The 20,503-nt window shown below is 43.3% G+C and overlaps 1 protein-coding gene across 2 annotated transcripts in view; it reads right to left on the bottom strand.

Moving 5' to 3' along the window:
* Window positions 1–7,916: 7,916 nt before the first annotated feature.
* Window positions 7,917–20,503, bottom strand: part of GAREM1 (GRB2 associated regulator of MAPK1 subtype 1) — a 198,450-nt gene continuing 185,863 nt past the window's right edge. Inside the window, exons 5-6 of one of the 2 annotated variants that reach the window (XM_032309612.1) lie at window positions 10,983–11,149; window positions 7,917–9,488 (exon numbers count right to left, since the gene is read on the bottom strand). In XM_032309612.1, the coding sequence (XP_032165503.1) occupies window positions 8,591–9,488; window positions 10,983–11,149 (1,065 nt within the window). In that variant the 3' untranslated portion in view covers window positions 7,917–8,590. The remainder of the gene's footprint in view (window positions 9,489–10,982; window positions 11,150–20,503) is intronic. The other variant, XM_032309613.1, reaches the window with a different exon arrangement.

Raw genomic sequence — 20,503 nt, 5'->3', positions numbered from 1 at the left:
AATACCCTCAAGGTCCATCCATGTTGTTGCAAACTGCAAGAGCTCATTCTTTTTTATGGCTGAGTAATATTCCATTATATATGTGCATGTGTGTATATATATGTGTGTGTGTGTACACACATGTATTTATACATACATGTATGCCATTTCTTTTTTATCCATTCATCTATCAGTGGACACATAGGTTGCTTCCGTAATTTGGCTATTTTGAATAATGCTGCAAAAAACATAGGGGTGCCTATATCTTTTTGAACTAGCATTTTTTTCTTCAGATAAAAAACTGTAAATTAATCTCCTTAAAAGTTAAATTGAGAGACTTTCACCTTGTCAAAAAACTGTGCTACTGAAAATAGTAAAAAGCACAGAGAATGAAGCATAAACATATTTAGGCAAGAGCTGAAGTTTGACATTTCCTTTGTTAATCTTTTATTTATTCTTTCTTCCGGGACCGATTAGGTGGGTTCATGGTTTGACTAAGGTGAAGGAGGACTGAAAGAGATTTACTTTTCCAATCTTATCTTGGAAGTCAGCTTTAATGCAATGATACTTGCTAGATTTTGTTTCTGGTTGAGGGTTTTGCTGCTCAAAACCAACAAACAGAATTAAAAAAAAAAAAAAAAAAAAGAAGTACAGCTGCTTTTTTTTTTTTTTTTTTTTTTAAATTCACAAGTACCTTTTGTTTCAGAATTCCAGAGACTCAGAACTAAGAAAGGGACAAGGCATCTGACAGGTCAATTTTGCACTCTGAAAATTCCTGTATCTCTTCTGCCATGGACATATGTGTAGGAACCAAGGGTAGGCCAGCCAAAATGTGCCACTTTAGCATACAAATATTCTAAATACTTAAGAGGCAGCTGGGGCAAGGACACCCAGACCCTCCTCTGTCCTCTGAAAGCTGGAAATATTTCTCCCATGAGAAAGCTATCCTCCTTATGCCAGGAGAGAAAGAGACATCCTTATTACCAGAGTGAGAAATTTAGAACTAAGAAGACTATAAATATAAAGACTGTTACTTTTTACTAACTTACTGCCCCAGTCCAAATTCTGTTTAGAATTCCCTACTAATTGATTTCTTAAAGATTTATTGTCTTTTTGTCTAAAAAGTATAAAAACGGCCAGCCTTGATCATTTCTTTAGGTCTCAATTTCATTATTGGGCCTCTGTGTGCACATCATGAAAGTTTGGTTCTTTCTTCTGTTCATCTTTTAAATTTAATTCTTAGTCCAGCTGGATGACTACTAGGGGGAGAGGAAGAATTTTTCCTTCCCTACATATGGCTTGGAAAATTGACAGTGCTCCACTTTCAAATGCCTTATCTTTTTTGAGCCACTTCTTTCTGTTTCCATGACTTCAGGATTCCAATGTGTTTGGCTAAGGAAAGTGGAAAACTGAATGAGGGGAAGATGGAGACCACCAACACAGGCTGAACTTAAAGTTTTCCTCCTTGCCTCGCTGTTGTACTCCATCTGAGTTGACTGGAGTAAGCCTTGTGTTGTCGTTAGCTGGTTGGAAAAGCCCGACACCCTGCGGCCATGTTTAGAACTACCGTTGCTTCTCCACGTTGGTGTCTCCATCTGTAAACTCTTCCAAGGGGCTGGCATGGCTAGATCCAATGGGATGAAAGGTGTGTGTACTATGTGTAAGTTGTTGTTCGTTAACATTTTTTCATTTTATACCTGTCTCACTATCTCCATGGAGTCATTCCTTCTGATCAAAAAGCAAGAGACATGCTTAGAGCCTCCATTTTATAAGCAGGAGATGTTTCTCTTGATTTCCAGCTAGCACTGGCTGTGTAGCATCAGTTCAAGATCTTAGAAGACAGAGCTTGGAGGACCAGGATAAGAAATTCTTTGCATTCAAAAAACTCAATTTTATCTCTATGCCCAACATGGGGCTCAAACTCATAGGGCTTGGAAAAATGACAGTGCTCTACTATTGTATGCTCAACCAACTGAGACAGCCAGGTGCCCCACCCAGGGGAAAAAATATTATTTAAAAAAAAAAGTCAAGGAAATTGGGAGACAATGTTGTAATACAACGAATACATAATGGGGAATCAGGGGACTTTATTTCTAGCTCTGATTCTGTCACAAACCATATGCAGTCTGGGGGAAGTCATTTATCCTCCATGTGCTTCATTCCTATAAAGTAAAGAGGCTGGGGGTAAAGCCTGTAACTCTTGATCTTGGGGTCGTGAGTTTCAGCCCTGTATTGGGTGTAGAGATACTTAAAATAAATAAAGTTAAGAGATTGGAGGAGACCATTTTCAAGGTTCCCTCTGACTTTAAACTTCTGTGATCTGTCCATGGATTTTCTAGGCCCTGTACTGTTGGGCTTCTAAGCACACAGAAGCTGTTTATTTTCTTTTTCGTGATCTTTTCTTTCCTCTCTCTCTGCCTCCTTCCCTCCCTTCCTCCTCCCTTCTCTTCCTTCCTTCCTCTCTCTTCCTTCCCTTCTTCCTTTTAAAGACGCCATCTTTAAGTAATCTCTAGACCCAACATGGGGCTCGAACCCTCAACGCTGAGATCAAGAGTCAAAACTTTCACCACCTGAGCCAGCCAGGCACCCGACTCCTTATTTTCACGGGTCATTGTCGGTAGTCCTAAAATCGTGGCTTGGTCACTCTACCATATCTACTACTCAATTGCTTGTGTCTTTCAGAACCAATATTTCACTCAGTTGATGGGTACACACGGATCTTTTTTAGTTTGTTTTATATCCATGAGAGAATTGAAGTCATTGGCTTAATTCAACTGTTGGAAGAAAATGAACTCATTGGCAAATGATGCAAACAGTCTGGGACCTTTAAACAACTTCATATTTTGCCCTCTTTTTAAAAAGTCTACTCAAAAGTCTTAGGATTGATACAAGTTTCATTTGTGTCTTTTTTTTTTTTTTTTTTTTTACTTTATTGTTATTTTGATTTTGAGGGCACAAAGCCTGGCCACCAGCTGGAATGTGATGGTATTCATGCTGTCCTTCAGGAGAACTCCAAATAGCATCTACTTTTAAAGACACAACAATGGGGACTTAAGCCCTGATATGAAGAGCTTGTAGCTTACAAAGGGACGGAGATAATGCGCGCAGGAAGCTGTCAGCACAGAGTGAAATCTCATTGGCTTTGGGGGATGGTACTGGTAAATCCAGAAGTTAGTGTTGAGTAAGCTAAGCAAGGAGGACCTGGGAAAATTCATTTCAAGTGAAATGTGAATTTATCCAGTACTTAATAATTCTTTTCAATGATTTGGCTTTTTCTAACGTCCTGATATTTGACTCTAACCCCACTTATTTCTGAACTCAAATTTACTTTGCAATTTTTCAGTTTGGGGGAGTCATATGTCCTAGTTTCCATCTGATGTAAGTACTCCTAGGACCTTGAGATAGATCCTTGCATGCTTTAGCCAACCCCATTCTACAGGGTCAACCCTAGATTTTCTTCTAGTGCATATCTCCAAAATCCAGAGAAGTGGTCACCTATGGATTTAGTCACAAGCTTTATCCCTGTGAAATAGGATGGAGGGTTGAATGCTTGAATAGATGGGTTGAGAATGCTCTGTCTAGTAAAAGAAGTCAGGAAAACTACACGATTGTGAAGCTGTTGCGGGGGGGTGGGGTTCCTGTTGGAGGCTGAGGACGTGGGTTCCTTCTGTCCTCTCAGCCCTTTGACCCTCCCCCAAAGCCTCTCCATAAAATGGTCTGAAGCTATTTCATGCTATTTCGAGTAAAATGGAAGCTCTCTTAAGCAACCCCCACTTGCCATTTGACAGCTTCTCTGTAAAACTCACTGGTGGATGTTGCAGCAAGATGAAGACTCATGACTTTCTCTAGTGCCCACCACCATCTCTCTCACCGCTTACACAGCCTGTAATTACATAAATTCAACAATATATAAACCCAAAAGTGAGGAATGTGTATTGTTTCTTTCCCACACAAACATGGGTTTTTTTTTTTTCTTTTTTCTTAAAGCTCACCTGTATTTGTCTTTTGTTCTAACTCCTGACCACACAGGTACTGAGTTTTCTTTGAATGCCGTCGGGTGACCTGGTTCCCAGCTTCTTCTTTGTACGATAGCCATTGTCTTCTATCTCTTAGTGTGGAATGGGCGTGTGGCATTAAAATTCCTTTCAGATGCCTTCACATCTCCTTCATGAGGATGGGGAACAAAGTTCTAGAAAACTATGCACTAGGTCCGACTCACTGAGGAACAGCAAGAGGAGCAACTTTTAAATTTTCTTTATTTATAGACATTTTGGAACCATTTAAATCAACAATGAATTTTTTTTAGACATAACATACTATGTTTCTCTTGAGGTACACATTGGGCCCATTAGATAATGCTCTGGAAAGTAATACAACCATTAACTCGTAGTTAACACCCCCGCGGTTTTCCAAGCAAAGAACCTATAAAGACAGTTACAAAATTCTTCGAAAAGAATATACCCTTTCCATTTCAATCAAGGAACACTCTCCTAATTTTTAATTAATTGAGTTGAAGTTTCAGGCTTAGCTTAAACAGCATTTTAAATGGAACTTAATACGAAAATGGGACAAGAGGCTGATAGCTAAGAAACGATCTGAGCCCGACTACATGAGATTGTAAACAAAGGAAATCTGTAATCTGATAAGCTCATTACAAAATTCATAGCCTAAAAATGAGACAGAGCAGCAAAATTACATAAGATATTTGTACACAGTTTTAACTGAAATCACGTTTACCCCTTGTTTCTGGTTTTCACAACGAGATACATTTTAAAACACCAAGTTTTAAAGACTAAACTGCAGTGGGACTGGACAAGAAGGGGCCAGGAGAATTCCACAACATGACAACCCCACAGCATAAAAAATCTTACTTTCCATCATTTGCACTCTGGGCATTTCCCTCTTCTTGCCCTGGGAGCCCATTCCTTTATTTACTAGATAAAGAGTGGGCATTGACAGAAGGGTCATAGTTTCTGAAAGTCTTGTGTGTCCAACAGCAAATTTAACTTTTCTGGGGGACTGATGTTGAAATTTCCTCTAAATGGTTCACGAGGTACTTTGGAGAACTGTTTTGTTTTGCAGTTGGTTATTCACAATGTTAATTTTATGGTCTTTAGACAGGATGAGTAGTGACTTGTTACACAAAGTGTTTGGAAAATGAAGGACCCTCTCTCCGTCCACATCCAATCCCTGAACTTCTCAAGGAGTTGTACGGATAGTGGGCAGGTGGTTCTGGAATGTGAGCAGAGGGTGTTTATGCCTGTGTCTGAAAACAGTTGGAATGGATTGTCATAACAGTTTCCCGTAAGATTGTTTTATTTCTACATGAGACAAGAATAAACACGGCAATTTAGTCGAATGGGCAGCTTGCTGCAACTTCATAAACTTGAATGGTACATGTGGGTTGAAAAGAGTATAAATGTAAATTTCACAGTTCATAAAGTTGAGCAGCTCAACTTCAAGGAGAACGTGCCGGCGTTTACAAGGTTTTGAGAAAGAACCGGTCTGGGAGAGTATGAGTTCTCCCTTCCAGCGTGAGTCAGGTTCATATTCTACACTTAAGCTGCTTGGTTTGGCTTACTGCTGATTTTCTCTTCTGATGGGGGCCATGAAACCACAAGAAGGGTCCTGTTTAGACACACTTTCCCCCAAGCCCCACGGTCACCACACTGACTGCAGGGAACCTGCCAGAAAATGCTCAGTCTTGACCTGGTTGGTTACAAAAAATTCTGCTTCTGGGGACCGTTATAACATCGTTTCTCCCTGCGAAACTGCAGCTCTCTGAAGGGAAAGGCCGTTTCCTGCCGACCCCCACGCTGCGGCTCTTGCCGCGACTCTCTCTGCCTACGTGTGCCGTGTCTAGTCAGGGTGCCAAGGTCCTCTACAGACTAGTGTTCAGCTCAGGAATGGCAACTACGTCTATCTGTGCCTTTAGAGATGCCAGAAGATAGTTACCACAGTTAAACATTCCCAATCAGCAAAAGAGAACATTAGCCAGTGGGAGTCCGAGATACTTTCTGCCTCCAACATAGTCCAAGTTTTCACGATCACATGGTGTTGATTTTTTTTACCCCTTTCACAGAGGCTGCCATTTCTTCCATCTGTGGATTCTTTAAAGACAGAACACACTTAACTCTCCATACATCCAACGGCCCAGAAGATTTTGTGTCTCTCTTACTCACACATATGCAGTCTCAGCAACTGTGATTTTAAATATAAACATTATGAGCTCCAAGAGGGCCTCCCCTCCCCGCCCCAGCATTGTCGAGTCATACTAGCACAGTGCCTGGCAATAAAAGGTGCTCAACAAATCTGAATACATGACCCAAAGGGCCTAGCGCCTGCCCCCTAGCGCCCGCCCCCAAGTAGTGTTTGCGTTGCCACCAATACAAACTTGATATAAACATGCCCGGACGAAAACCAGAAACTATTTGTGTCAAGTTTTTGCAAAGAAGAAACAAAAAAAAAAAAAAAAAAAAGGAAAGAGAAACACACAAAGAGTCAACTGTTCATGGGGGGCAGCCTTCAGAGTAAACCCAAACCCACTGTGTTCCCCGCACCTGAATTCGAGAATTGTGTCCAAGGGTCAGGTGCTTAAAAGCAGATTCAGCAAAAATTTGGTGGGGGGGGTGGGGAGTGCAACATTTCAACTGCATCCTGTTTTTATTTTAAAAGAAAGTGCTGATAGGTTAACATTGCTAGAGAAATGGCTGTTCACACAGAAGGATGTTTCTTAACCATGAAAGTCATTGAGGGCAGGTCTCATGTCACGTGAGCGCAGGACCGGAAACTTCCGTCTAGATTTTTTGGCTATTTCTGAAGGGGCGCTTCAGTTTCTCTTTATGGGATACATTTTACCTAGAGTGTTTACATTTTGGGAGATGTGTTAAGAGAAGGAAGGAATGCTTAAAAAAAGATTAAGGATGTAAAATGAAAAGAGGTGTCAGTTCACCTCAATTCTAAATCAGAACTGAGAGCATCATTAATGTCAAGAAATAAAGGCATATTGCATCCTGCGTGTTCTGTTACCATGGGTCTTGTCTTTCCCCTTGTGCATTTATTTTGGTGAGCAGGAAGAGTGGGTAAGAAGCTAAGAAGCCAATCCTGCAAGTCCTAGTGGCCCCTGGTTGGCTGACATCAGTCACAGATGTCTGCACATCCAGAATCAGGCTGTGGGGCAGGCAGGGCTAGTGCTGGCGACTGGCTTGGAGAACTAGAACTTTTCTAAGATTTACATTCCTCCAAAATGTCAACAAGGATGATGAGGCCATTATATTTTGGACTATTCAATCACATTTGGCAAGAACTGTCAGAATCATGTCCTGGAATTCTTGGAATAAAATTATGGTAATAATGTGTTTTCTTTGGAAGAGATGGAAGAAGAGGTTTATGAACGAATCAAGTGTACTTACTGATACTTTATAAAAATTTACTCAAAAGATGAAGGTCCTAATAAGTCTGATTTCTGAGCTCTCCTGAAGCCAAGCATTGGATACCTAACACGCTCTGAGAAACACTCTTCAGACCTTTCACTGTTAGACACCAGGAAAAAAGATGACCCTCAAACCGGAGATGAATTACCCCCTGACAAGAAACTATCATTTTCCCAGACATCGGCATGCAAGTATTATTATAAGCAAACCACCGCCCTTGGGCTTACAATCAAATTTAATTCTTTAATACAGACCCCTCTACTGATTTCTTCCAGGCTTTCCATGATGAAGCGGAATCAGACTGAGCTTCGAGGGGAAGAGTTCTGAGAATCTTTGGAATCATTCTGTCCACTCTTCCTAAAATAGTCAACTTAGTTAACAGCCCCAAACCCAAATTTTTGGAAGTGAACAGATGTTATCTAAAATATCAGACTAATGATATTTAAAACACACATGTGTATTGGGTATACATATATGCACATATATGTTCAGGGTTTTTTTTTCCCCCACTGCTCAATAAAATCAGCAGTAGTTATAGATAAATTATTGTGGTCATGATTTGTATTATTTCATATATCCTCTATCAACACATGACTTTTGGAAAATGTCTCTTGATGAAAAGATCCCCACCAAGCATATAACAAACAGTAAAGTGTCATTTCATATCACTAACATTTTCAGGCACAAGAGTAAAACGATTAGCACTGAGCAATCCAAACGACAGAGCACAGGACAGTTAATTGTCTAAAGTCGATTCCCCCAAAGGAGAGAACTGTTGTTCAAAAAGTGTTTTTTATTTTTTGTTTTTTTAAGTTTTGTTTGTTTGTTTTGATTCTTACAGTTTTCAGCTTTGGCTATTTTGTAATAAATATCATACCTTCTCACATAAACCTCCTTGAGTGAGAATTACTTCTCTGCACATGCCTTTTGTCTTTTAGCAGCTGTTGAGTGTTGAGTGATGTACAAGGCACACCTCTAAGTGTTCTGTACAGCATTTTTATTGATGTACAAAATAGCCTGTTCACCATTCAAAAACGTAATCTGCATAGTAAGAGTTTCTCTTATCCCTATTTACAGAGAAGGTTTCTAGTGCAAAAAAACATGGAATTGTGTTCCAGCCCACCCCTTCTAGCACACGCATTTGTTCGTTTTGTTCAGTGCCAGCTGGGGTTATTTGGCTATATTTTGGGCCTCCAGCCATTAATGAATTGCATTATTTTCTTCACCTGCAGTTTGCTCAATTTGAAATCCTCGGAGAGGATTTCTTCGGTCAGCTGAACGAGCAAATTCCCATCGATCTTCTCAGTAACGAAGAATGATATGACATCTTCAGACAAACCAATAAACCGTAACGACTTGGCCACTTCTTCTATGGAGAGTCCCGACAGGTCCGCGGGCGGCTGCCATGGGGAGCCATCGCCACAGGACCTGGGGGCCAGCTGGAGGTGGAGCGGAGATGCGAAAGGGTAGGCGACGGAGAAGATGTCCTGCATGCCCTTTTTAACAAAGTACTGGTCCTCAGAGAGGTCCGGTGACCCAGACTTGGGGTCTTCCTCAGCACCATCAATTTTCAGAGGCAAAGGAGAAGTGTCCGAGGCGGTTTTCTCTTCCACGGGTTTGGGAGCCCTGGGGGGTAAGGCAGGGCACGAAATACTCTGCTTGGTCATGTCAGCAGCCAGAATTTTCTCGTCTGTGCTCTCCACAGAGTAGCTGGCTGACTTGGGACAGGCGGAGATGCTGCCGCTGAATTCTGAAGTGATAGAGCCGGGCGGACTGGCCGAGAGCTCGAGGCCGTCCAAATCAAAGGGTGCTGGGCAGTTTCTCTTTGGTGTGCCTGGCGTCTTCTGTCTGGGGTAACTGTAGCTCCTGCTGGGACCCAGCAGGAAGTCACTCCTGGTCTGGCTCTCCGCCGCTCCCGAGTAATGGTTGGGCCACGAGAGCCTGGAGGAGAGAGTGTCAGCAGAGGGACTTCCCATCGGGGACTTGAGGTCCACGGAATCCGTTTTCACACGGTTACAGGGGTAGCAGGACACAGGAGCACTTTCGGGAGGACTTGTGTCGCTTTTAGGAACGCTGCTTAAGAGCAAACACAGAAAGGGAGGTGAGTCAAAAGGAAAAGCCAAATATCGAGCCGACCCTGATCCCCCAGATGTCACTTCTGAACAGAAAAGGACAGCTAGGAAGGAAAATACAGTATTACTTAGAATGAATTCGATCAAGCACCTGCTAACTTCACCGGGTTTTTAAAAAAAAAGTCTGTAAGTTACCAAAATATACCAGTAATTACACAGATTTGTGAATTATAATGATTTAAAAGGATATAGTAGAGGTGACAAATAAATAATTTTTTTTTTTTAAACTAACAAGAAAATCACGGTGAGTAGGGTGCCTGGATCTTTACGATGAGAAAAATTCTTAAGCCGTGTTGAGGCTTACCCCCATATGACACCAACAGGTCATGTAAATGATGAGTAATGCCTCCAGCGGGTCAGGGTGGCGTGAGAGCTACAAAGGGGGGCCTCATGCCTGTCATCCCTGTGCCAGGGGACAAGAACACAGCACCAGCACCGAGGACTCTATTTCTATCCCAAAGTCGGAAGTGAGAAGAAATGCGTCAAACACAATGCTTGCCTTGGCTTCCATTCAACTGAGTCAAACTAGCATCAGGATTTAAACGTCCAGAGAACAACAACAAAAAATAATGCAAAAGAGAGCTATTTTAAATGGTGAAGACCATATATGGAATGGTGCATTCAGCTCAGGTGCCACATTGTAAGAGTGTCAGGGAAGCCAGGCTGTGCTCAGAGGTGGGGTGACCAGGCTGATGGGGGACCAACCGGGCAGCGATGCCACAGCAAACAGCTGGCAGAACTGAGGCGATCTCTTTGGAGAAGAGAAGACTTACATCTTAGCCGACTTCAAATCGTTCATGGGCTGACAAAGAGAAGCAGGGAGGATCTATTTATTTATTTATTTTTTTCTAGATGTAAGAAACAGTTGGAAGTTACGTGGAGATAGATTCAACTGGGTATAGGGAAAGATTACCAAAACATCACGGGCGTTTGCCAACCATGGAATGAACTGCGGTGCAAAAGGAGCTCACAGCTCTGGAAGGACCCAGACAGAAGCGAATGGCTATCAGACCGCCGCGGTCAAGAAGGGACTCCCATACTGGGTGGAAAGGCAGAGCAGAGCCAACAGGACCCTTTCTACTGCAGGTCCCCGCTGAAGGTGCTGTCTGTCTGCTCGTGCAGAAGTGGGAGTGGAAAGAACAAGATGCTGGTCTGAGGGGGCTGGTGGCACCCCGCGGCTTGCTTTAAAGAGAATCTAGTTGGCCTTTATCATGGAGTTTCTCACATATACTGTGGTTTCTTTTCTTCCTAGGACCCTGGCTCTTCCATTCTAACCTGAAACCAACAGGGGCCCCATCGTGCTTTTCCAGTGAAAATCCTCTGCATTCAAAGGACATTTCCTCTCCCACCTCCTGCCTAGGCTGTGGCTACCCTGACACTGTTCTCAAGACCCGGTGAGCTGGCCGACAAGAAGACACGTCCCTGCGTGAAGACTTACATGTCGTGCAGCCCTGAAGAATAGTAGGACAAGGTGGGGCTGGGAGAGCGAGTCTGCTGCCGCGCTGGCTTGGCTGTGCGAGGAGGGACGGAGGGGCTTGTGGACAAAGGCTTTGCGCTTCGGGGCGGAACAGGAGGGGCGTTCAGGAGCCGGCACTCTTCCCTGACCTGGCGCAGAAAAGAACACTCTGGGTTAGCAACAGACTGACAACGGGTCAAGTTGCTACTCTTAGACAACAGTAGCAGCAGGTGTACGGAGGGAGGGAGAAGACCGCAGCACGGGAGGACGACGACAGACACAGATGCTGCCCGAGATCAGAGCTACGCCTGTCGTGAACTTGCTGGGACAGACCGATTTTTTTTTTTTTTTTTAAGATTTTACTTATTTACTTGACAGACAGAGATCACAAGTAGGCAGAGAGGCAGCAGAGAGAGAGGTGGGGAAAGCAGGCTCCCTGATGAGCAGAGAGCCCGATTCTCGGAGCTCGATCCCAGGACTCTGGGATCATGACCTGAACTCAAGGCAGAGACTTTAACCCACTGAGCCACCCAGACACCCCCGGGACAGACCGATTTTCAAGGGGACTGCTTGGCAAACACCAGCGGCTGCTGAACCACGGCCAATAACGTGAACTACAGCGAGTTAAAAGGCTAGTGATGGGTGAGCTGTGTAAAAGGGATGCGTTAAGAAAAGAAGGACATAAGGCAATAGTGACCTTCATAGAGGATCAAACTCATCGACTGGGTTGTGTTAATCCCCTGTTCAAACTGAATTCAGTGTGATCCTTTGGGGCCTGGAGGCTCTTTTCCACGGGGGAAGCTCCTTCTGAAGTTATTATGCTCAGGGCTTCTCACTCCTAAGGGTGCATGTGAATCACCCGGGTTCTTGTCGATGGGCAGAGTCCTAGTTGGAAGACCGAGGGTGGGGCCCTGGGAACCTGCATTTCTAACAAGCTCCCGGGTACCATAGATGCTGCTGGAACAAGGCTGCAGATGGGGTACTGAGGCAGACTTCCAAGCCCCGGGACCTGGCACTTTTCACGAGAGCTGCCTTTAACTCCCTCCAGCTTCACGTTGGAGAGCACTAGGTGATCTGTGATGTCTATGGCTTGCGTGAGTCTGCAGGCTGTAAGTTATCCCGTTTCTTTTCCGTTCACAGAGGCATTCGAGAATAGGATTCCTTTTAAAAAGGCGGACATTTTTAAATGCACTTCTCTGTGTCAGGCAGCAGGGGGCAGTTTATATCTGGTTCTGCTAGTCCACCCTAAGCCACACAGGTAAAAACAGCCAATTCTGACTTCGTCAGAAAGGTCCTTGCCTGATTTTAATTTTAGGTCGTGTTCCCAACAATTTTTTCACCTTTGCCTTCAATTTCTTTCTGTCCCTGTCCCAGCAGCTCTGGGGTAATCAGGACAATGAAACAAAAAGCTTCCATTAGCTTTGGTACTGGGTTTGCTTAAAACCAAATAAAATACGTGCACGTGACTTTGTATCCTCTACCACCTACATGGCACACTGGGCCTCTAACTGGCTTCCCAGACCTGAGTAGTTTGCCAGAAAAAAAAAAACAGATGTTACAAAAAGTCACATGACCACGCAAACCTCAATTCTAAGTGAAATGGAAGCAATTTAAAAAGTCTCATCTGGGGCGCTTGGGTGGCTCAGTGGGTTAAGCCACTGCCTTCGGCTCAGGTCATGATCTCAGGGTCCTGGGATCGAGTCCCGCATCGGGCTCTCTGCTTGGCAGGGAGCCTGCTTCCCTCTCTTTCTCTCTCTGCCTGCCTCTCTGCCTGCTTGTGGTCTCTCTCTGTCAAATAAATAAGTAAAATCTAAAAAAAAATAATAATAAATAAAATAAAATAAAATCAACTTTGTTTAAAAAAAAAAAGAAAGTCTCATCTGTTGCATTTCTTCCTAGCGCAGAGGATCACTGCTCCCACCCGGAGAACCCACAGCCCCGGTGACTGGGACCCACGGGTGATCGTTTTCTGGAAAAGCTTTTTAGGCTGAAACAAAGTAATTCTGAGCAGCGGATTCTCTCTCCAGTACCTGCAGACTTTTCCCTTTTAAGTTTTCTAAAAGGAGATAGTGGATGACTACAGAAGGAAAATCTGGGAAGACCTGGCTTTGGATAAGCAAGAGAGAAAGAGGATCACTCAGCTGGGCGGGGGGGACTCCCGCACCACTGGAGGGTCTCCTTTTCTTAAGGAGCTGAGAACCAGCTAGGACACTGAGAAGGGCTGGCCGGATCACCCCACTGGCTGGCTTTCAGGAGTATATACCGGTTACAAAATAAGTAACTGAGATAGTGAGTCAGCTTCCGTCTTGTTAGCGATTCGTACAGGAGCCAGCTACATTTCTTTTCTTTCTTAGGGAGTATCTACAGGATGGGTGTTGCTTTATTATACATGTGCCTGATTCTGTTTATGCGTACAGTACGTACGGTAATAGGAATCAGGGAAAACATAAGGAGCCTGTCTTATAACTTTTCAGTTTTTAAAATAAACAGTCCCTTTTCAATACTGGGTTAGAAAAGAGCATAGGGGAAACATGGTTAATGCTGAATTTGATTTAGAAATTTCCAAGTTCTGGAAGTAGTCATGGACTGTGATGTTTCATTAGGGCTCACTTACCTAGATGTCAATTATGATATGCTGAGATATCCATGACAAGATGCATTTTAAGTGGCTGACTTAGCTCTTAGAACACAGAAAAGCAGCCGCCTATACTTGAATTTGACCTATAGGAAGTCCCCTCTTCCTATTCTTAAAACTAACCCCAGGCACTCAGTCAAGGTTGTTTTGAGCTGGTTCTGCCACCTACTTCTGTAACTGGGAGTCCTGAAGAGCCTTCCGACAGGTTTCCCCAGTGAGAGGAGGAGCAGAGAGGAAGTAGTGAAAAGCAGCACTTGTAGGGCCCAGGGCGGTGAGCTGTGGCTGAGTGTGTATAGCTCAACTCCAGACTGTAGTGGAGATACAGGAAGTGTTTGGGGTCGTCACAGGACTCTCGAAAGGAGGGGGAGAGAGAGAGAGAGAGAGAGAGAGAGTGTGTGTGTGTGTGTGTGTGTGTGTGTGTGGTTCCTGCTCTTAGGAGACGGGGAGCAGTCAGTGAAGAGATGCTCACAGAAGGCCAGAGAAAGGTTCTCTTCCACTGTGAGGAGAGGGCTGTTCAGGTGTCATTGAGAGCTCAGCGGCAAAGAATTAGACTGATTTGAAAACCATCTGAAAGAAAAGGTAGTTGAAAACAAAAATAAAATGACTTTAAAAGGACCTGGTTTGGGGAGCCTGGGTGGCTCAGTCGTTGAGCGTCTGCCTTTGACTCGGGTCATGATCCCAGGGCCCTGGGGTCGAGACCCGCATTGGACTCCCTGCTCACCAGAAAGCCTGCTTCTTCTCCCTCTCCCACTCCCCCAGCTTGTGTTCCCTCTCTCGCTGTCTCAGTCAAATAAATAAATAAAATCTTATTTAAAAAAATTAAAAAGGACCTGGTTCATAACAAGAATTCAGGTGTTACTTTGTCGAGGCACAAAAGGGCCGGCTTTGGCTCTTCCAAGTGGGTGCGTTAGGACTGAGTGGGGCTGAGCACAGCTGACTACCTGCCCTCTGTGTGTTACTTTCATCTAGTTATTTCCTTTCTTTCTATTGAAAAGATTTTGTTTTAAGTCATCCCTACATCCAACGTGGGGTTCGAACTCCCAATCCCAAGACCAAGCTTGCACGCTCTACCCACTGAGCCAGCCAGGAGCCCCTCAACTTGTTACGTTCAGCTTGTTGCTGCAGATTTTCAAATGAAGTCATATGCAGTTTATGGGAAAAACTATATGCTTTGGTGAAATACATGTATTTCATGCGTTTTGGGATCCAGAAGTTACAAACAGTGAGGGTTCACTGCGCCATCTTCCCTCCTACCTCCTACGCCCGTTACAGTAATTGTTCTACTTTGCTTCTTGATTGGATTCCACATGGGACATGAATCGCCCAGAGGAGTGTAGTTCTATTCGAGAGGAATTTTATCTGACAATAAAAGGCAATTTACAAGACTGGAAGGCCAATCACCCTATTTCCAGGTCCCTCATATTCAATTTCACTTTCAAGTGCTACATTTTCAGCAGATTCCTTCTAAAAGTCTCAGTATGTGGCTTTCATCACATTACTTCCCATCTCCGGTGACACTCTCTGATGGCTGGATAAAGTTCAGCCTCTCCTGCTTTCCACTGAAGCCTTTTGCAGTCTTTCTAGCTCTCTCTGGTAGCCACAGAAATTACTACACCTTACTCCATCCTTCTGGTTATTTCTCCCACCACTCCTCTGTATGAACACGCAGGTCCATCCAAAGCGGCAGACTTAGCGTCACCTGTCCACACCTGTCCTTGTCCGGTCCTCTCTGCTGTGCTTCTTCCTGCCTGTCTTCCTAAATGCCACTTCCCCAGGCCCAGTCCCAAACATTACATGCTTGGTCTGGGACCACTGCACAGGGCCACCAGTACATGTCACTGCTTCTGAACCCAGCTCACACTCTTTGTATTTACTTACTTCCCATGAATAGCCACTGAGCCTGCCAGTGAAAATGGTAGGCACTGGCATTGTTGTTACTGATACCCTGTGGACAACAGAGTTCGGGGACTCATCAACTCGGGTGCAAATATGTCCCACAGAATGCTAGGCAGAGGTTAACAGATGTCACACACACAAAAAATACAACAAAAAGCTACTTTTATTTTAAAATATGTAAGAATGCCTTTTATATTTTTATGTGGGCATTGTTTTTGGTAAGTCACTTGGGCTGGATGTTAATTTTGTGTGTGTCCTCCTATTAGTGTCAATCTTGAGAAAAAAATGCACCAGCAGACCTGGCGCATATGACCAACCTCAACTCTACCACCACCACACTTGCCATAGTAGGAGTGTGAAAATGACAATGACGGTATTTCTAAACTGGGAAATGTCAACCCCCCTCCGAATAACTACTTTTCTAAATGGGGATATTACAGAATACAGCATGGCTGGCAGGCTAGAGTCCTTCCCTTCCTCTCCAATGTGGCATGTCTGACAGCACGGTGTGGTTGGGGGTACCTGGGTTCTCAGGAATAAACCTCCAGCCCTGGTCCTAAGCGAGTGCTGGCATTGTTTGCGGGCAGGTGTTACTGTCTATCCCAGATTATGCATGACCTCGGCTACTGGTTGATCATTTCTGGTTATGGGTAGTTTGGGTGTTTGCAGAGACACTCCTGGCACCTGCTGGTTAGAACAGGGTCAATGACACAACATGGATTCAGGGGGCAGCAGGGAGAGCTGGCTCTCTGCTGTCTCCAGAGCCTTGCTTCATGAATTCTCGGGTCTAAGCTCTTCTTTCTGGAGCACCTCAGTGGCTCAGTCAGTAGAACATCCGACTCTTGATTTCAGCTCGGGTCATGATCTCAGGGTCATGGGATTGGCCGGAGCTGGGCTCTGCACTCAGTAGGGAATCTGCTTGATAGTCTCTCTCTCCCTCCCTGCCCCTCCCCCTGCCCACAGGCAAGCACACAATCTCTCTATAAATAAATATTTTCTTTCCAAGAGTCACTTACACCTCCAGTACAACTACCTCTTCCCTTTTGTAAAATGCTCAAGGATTAAATTCTTTTTTTTTTTTTTTTTTAAGATTTTATTTATTTATTTGACAGAGAGAGACACAGTGAGAGAGGGAACACAAGCAGGGGGAGTGGGAGAGGGAGAAGCAGGCTTCCCACTGAGCAGGGAGCCCAATGTGGGGCTCAACCCCAAGACAGGGTCCTGGGGATCATGACCTGAACCAAAGGCAGTCGCTTAATGACTGGGCCACCCAGGCACCCTCAAGAATTAAATTCTTAACAAATGTAAGATACCACCACTCAGGATAAAGACAACCTCTCCTTAGTATTCATGCAGCAGATTGCTAACCCAGGGCTAAATATAAAGGTCATTTACTGGAAGGTGGAAATGGTGAGTTCTGCTCTTTCTAGAACACTCTCTAGTCACCTTCTTTAGTCCAGAAGGCCTATTCCTGTGACTGCCATCTAACACACTGACACAATTTAATAGTCAGGGTTTGAAGTAAGCTATAAAATGTGTCTAGGGGCTCAGAGCTGAGATCAGAGCCACTATCTACTTCCACTGTCCCCACATGTCTAAAGAATATGGCCATCCCTTTCCCTTTTCCTACACAGTACATTAATTCTATTTTGCTACTGATACATTCAAAGGTATGATAAGTGCCTAGCACATGCTCACTGAGATAGTGTTAAGTATACAGAAATTATTAGCTCATGGAATTTGTTGGGAAGAAGGGAGACAAACATAATCAAGACACAAATGGCCTTGTAATAACAGAAGTAAGAGGAAAGGTTAGTAGGAGCACCATTAACTTATTCAAGGTGACAGAACAAATTCATAGGAAATTGTACCAAGAAAGTCTCCAGGAAGGAGGAATATAGGAGTGTGCAAAAGGTATAGAGGCATGAAAAAAACCAACTGAAGTGATGCCTGGGCCTGGAGGCTTCAACGATGAGGCAAGTATTGTTTCCATTTATCAGACAGAAACTTAGAAGGAAGAACAAAGCTTGGGAGAAAACAAGGAGTTCAGCTTTAGTTTGATGTTCTACCAACAGAATCTGTGTGACGGTGGCACTGGGATCTCAGAGGAGAAGAAAAGAAAGCTGAACCCCTACGGAATGGGCAGAAGAGGAGACGGAGAAGGAGGAAAGAGGTGACTCTATCTTAGCACTCCCAGAGCAGAACCTGCCCAAATGGTGTCAAAGAAGTGAAGGGAGGGGAGGACAGCAGGAGAAGGGCCATGTAAGGATGGCAGCCTGTCAAGAGTCAGGGAAGGTCTGGAAGATATGTTCGAGTTCGCAGGTCACTGGGGATCTTAGCAAAAGTCACAATGAAAAAAAACAAAACAAAACAAAAAACCAACTTGGCAGACAGATTCCAGTGAATCAAGTGTATAACAGGAAGTGAGGGTGAATGAAGTTGGGAGGGCACAACACTCTTTTCAAGAATATTGACTAGAAAGGAAGGGGAAGAGGCAGTTACTAGAAAGGGATAGTGGACTGAAGAAGGCATGGCTTTTTTCACCCCTAAGCTTGGAAGAACTTTAGAAATGTACCCAGATATAAACATGCACACACATAATAACCTGGAGGCTGATGGTTTACTAACCCCTAGAACGTACGGTTTCCCTTCATTTAAGAAGACGGAGAGAAGAGGTATTTTCCCATTGCTTTCTGCTTTGGCCGTACCATCACTGGCCACTGTAAAGCCAGAAAAGAAATCAATGGTAACTTACTATCTAACAGCAAGAGCAAAGATGCACCCAACAGAATGAATGACTTTGGAAAGCTTCGTGTTTTTAAAGCGAAGGTGGTCAACCAAGTCAAAACCCAACCCCAATCTTTGGTCAAAACCAAATGTGTCATAGAATGGGATGATGTTCTTTGTTTTCAGAATACTGTCCACAAAGCTTAACTTGCTTTCCTGACTCTGGGAATAGCATTTAACTGTCCTTTCCCTTCTCCATTCCCTTCAGCTCCAACTCTGTGTGGCTGGGAGGGAACTGAGCACAGTGTAAAGGAACAATAATTTGTTAAAAATGGAGAAAAGGGTCTTCTCCCTAAATAGCCACATGTTAAAAGTGATGCATGAGAATTTGTTCCAATTACAAAGCTCATTAGTACCTGGTTGGAAAACAAGGTCACACATATTTATGTATATTTATGATATGTTATGTTTATTATATGTAACATTTGGTACACATAATTGGAGCTTTTTATATATATTACCTATGATCTAATTTCTTTCTCCTGTGACCATTAAGTTTTCCCGACACTTCTAGGGACTAAAAGAATACAAGAGACTGAAAGACACAGCAAGTATTTATGAAACAGCACAGTGTAGGGATGGGGGTTTTGGTATAATATTACTTGTGAAGTTTTCATTTCTTGGAACATTATACTTGTCTTCCACGGAAGCAAGAACACTTTTTATACCCTCTCACTAGCTGGACAAAAGAGACTGCTTAAGAAAAGTAAATGGAACACTTACTGTGACAACTTTTGTGTAGCCATCTTTTGGGGGAAAAACATCAATTTTATCGCAGTGTACTCAACTTTTAAATCCATGGCAATGGATCTGGAGACACCTATTGACAAGGCCACCCATTTCCCTTGTCTATGGTCTAAAACCAACACACACGCACGATCACAAGCCTGTGGGTGGAAAGATTCTGTCTCAAAGATCACACTGCTTAGAATTGTCGGCAGTCACTGAAGAGATTTTGGCATCACTCAAGCAGGGTAAGGATCATTTTGTTTCTTTTTGACAATAACTCAGAAAATACAGATTCTTTAAGTGAGCTTGATCTACAACTGCACTCACCTGTACTGTGAATTTTCTTCTCAAAAAGCCAACTTCAGGATAATGTCAGCAATGGAAAGAAAGGAGTTTTGTAACCACGCTTCCTTGAACTTTGCAACTTTGCCTTCAGTGCATGCCCTCTGCCCTGGATTTTATATCGCTTCCCACACTCCCTCTCCCAGATAACAAAATCATTACAGCCTTAAGAAATCTTATTTATAAAGAGGCTTTTATACAAAGAGTTCATAACCCTGTCACATACCCATCAGGGTATTTTCAGCCAAACAGAAATGAAAAGTTTATAATGACAAAATGGCAATAAATGAAACTCTATGTGATTAATTACGCAAGGGCAGATGTGATTTACAGTCAAAATCCTGATTCTTAGATGAATACTTTTTTTTTCCCCCTTCCAGTTTTACACACTGACGATAAGGACCTAAAGACAGACCTGGGTTTGAGACGACCTCCAATCTCCAAGCCTCGGGCCAGGGAGGCAAGGCGGAGGCCACTCACGAAGGGCAAGTGGTCCTGAAAAGAATACTTGTTCAAATTCTAGGGTGCTTCTATGGACTCAGAAGAAGGAATATGCTACTGGGGCAGAGAATAAAGCCCTTTTCTGAGCAAGGAATATAATACATGATACATATATTTAAATAGTATATAACCTTCACATTAATGTGATTTTGTGCAAATGGCACTCAAGAGTGCAGATTTGCAACAAGAGCTACCCCACAGAATATTGTAATTATTAGCGTACTCAACATTGAGACTTTCAAATGGACACAGGAGAAAAACATTTCTTGGTTTAGAAGGTTTCACTTAAAAACAAATAACTTACATGAAACCAGAGGCAATTAGTTTCAAAATTACCAAAACACAGTAATAATTTAGTCCTTATTTCAATTAACATATGGGAATGTAGATATGGCTTGTTCTCAGAGTACTCCTCAAAAGTCGTAATTAAAATTAATTAAATGTCAAATGCCTTAGGAGACCTCATTAATTAGTGGAATCCTGAGTGAATCTTTTTGTAGAGCAATTACTCTGAAAAATAAATAGTCACGTCCAGATTAATCTTTTTAGTACCTAAACCTGAATATTAATATGTCAGATTTATTTAAGAAAATCTGTCTTTTAATGCCTTTTC

Source organism: Mustela erminea, chromosome 13, assembly GCF_009829155.1.
Source record: "Mustela erminea isolate mMusErm1 chromosome 13, mMusErm1.Pri, whole genome shotgun sequence".
NCBI classification, from domain to species: domain Eukaryota; kingdom Metazoa; phylum Chordata; class Mammalia; order Carnivora; family Mustelidae; genus Mustela; species Mustela erminea.
Note: the sequence above shows the minus strand (reverse complement) of the source record. Positions and strands in the feature narration are given on the sequence as shown.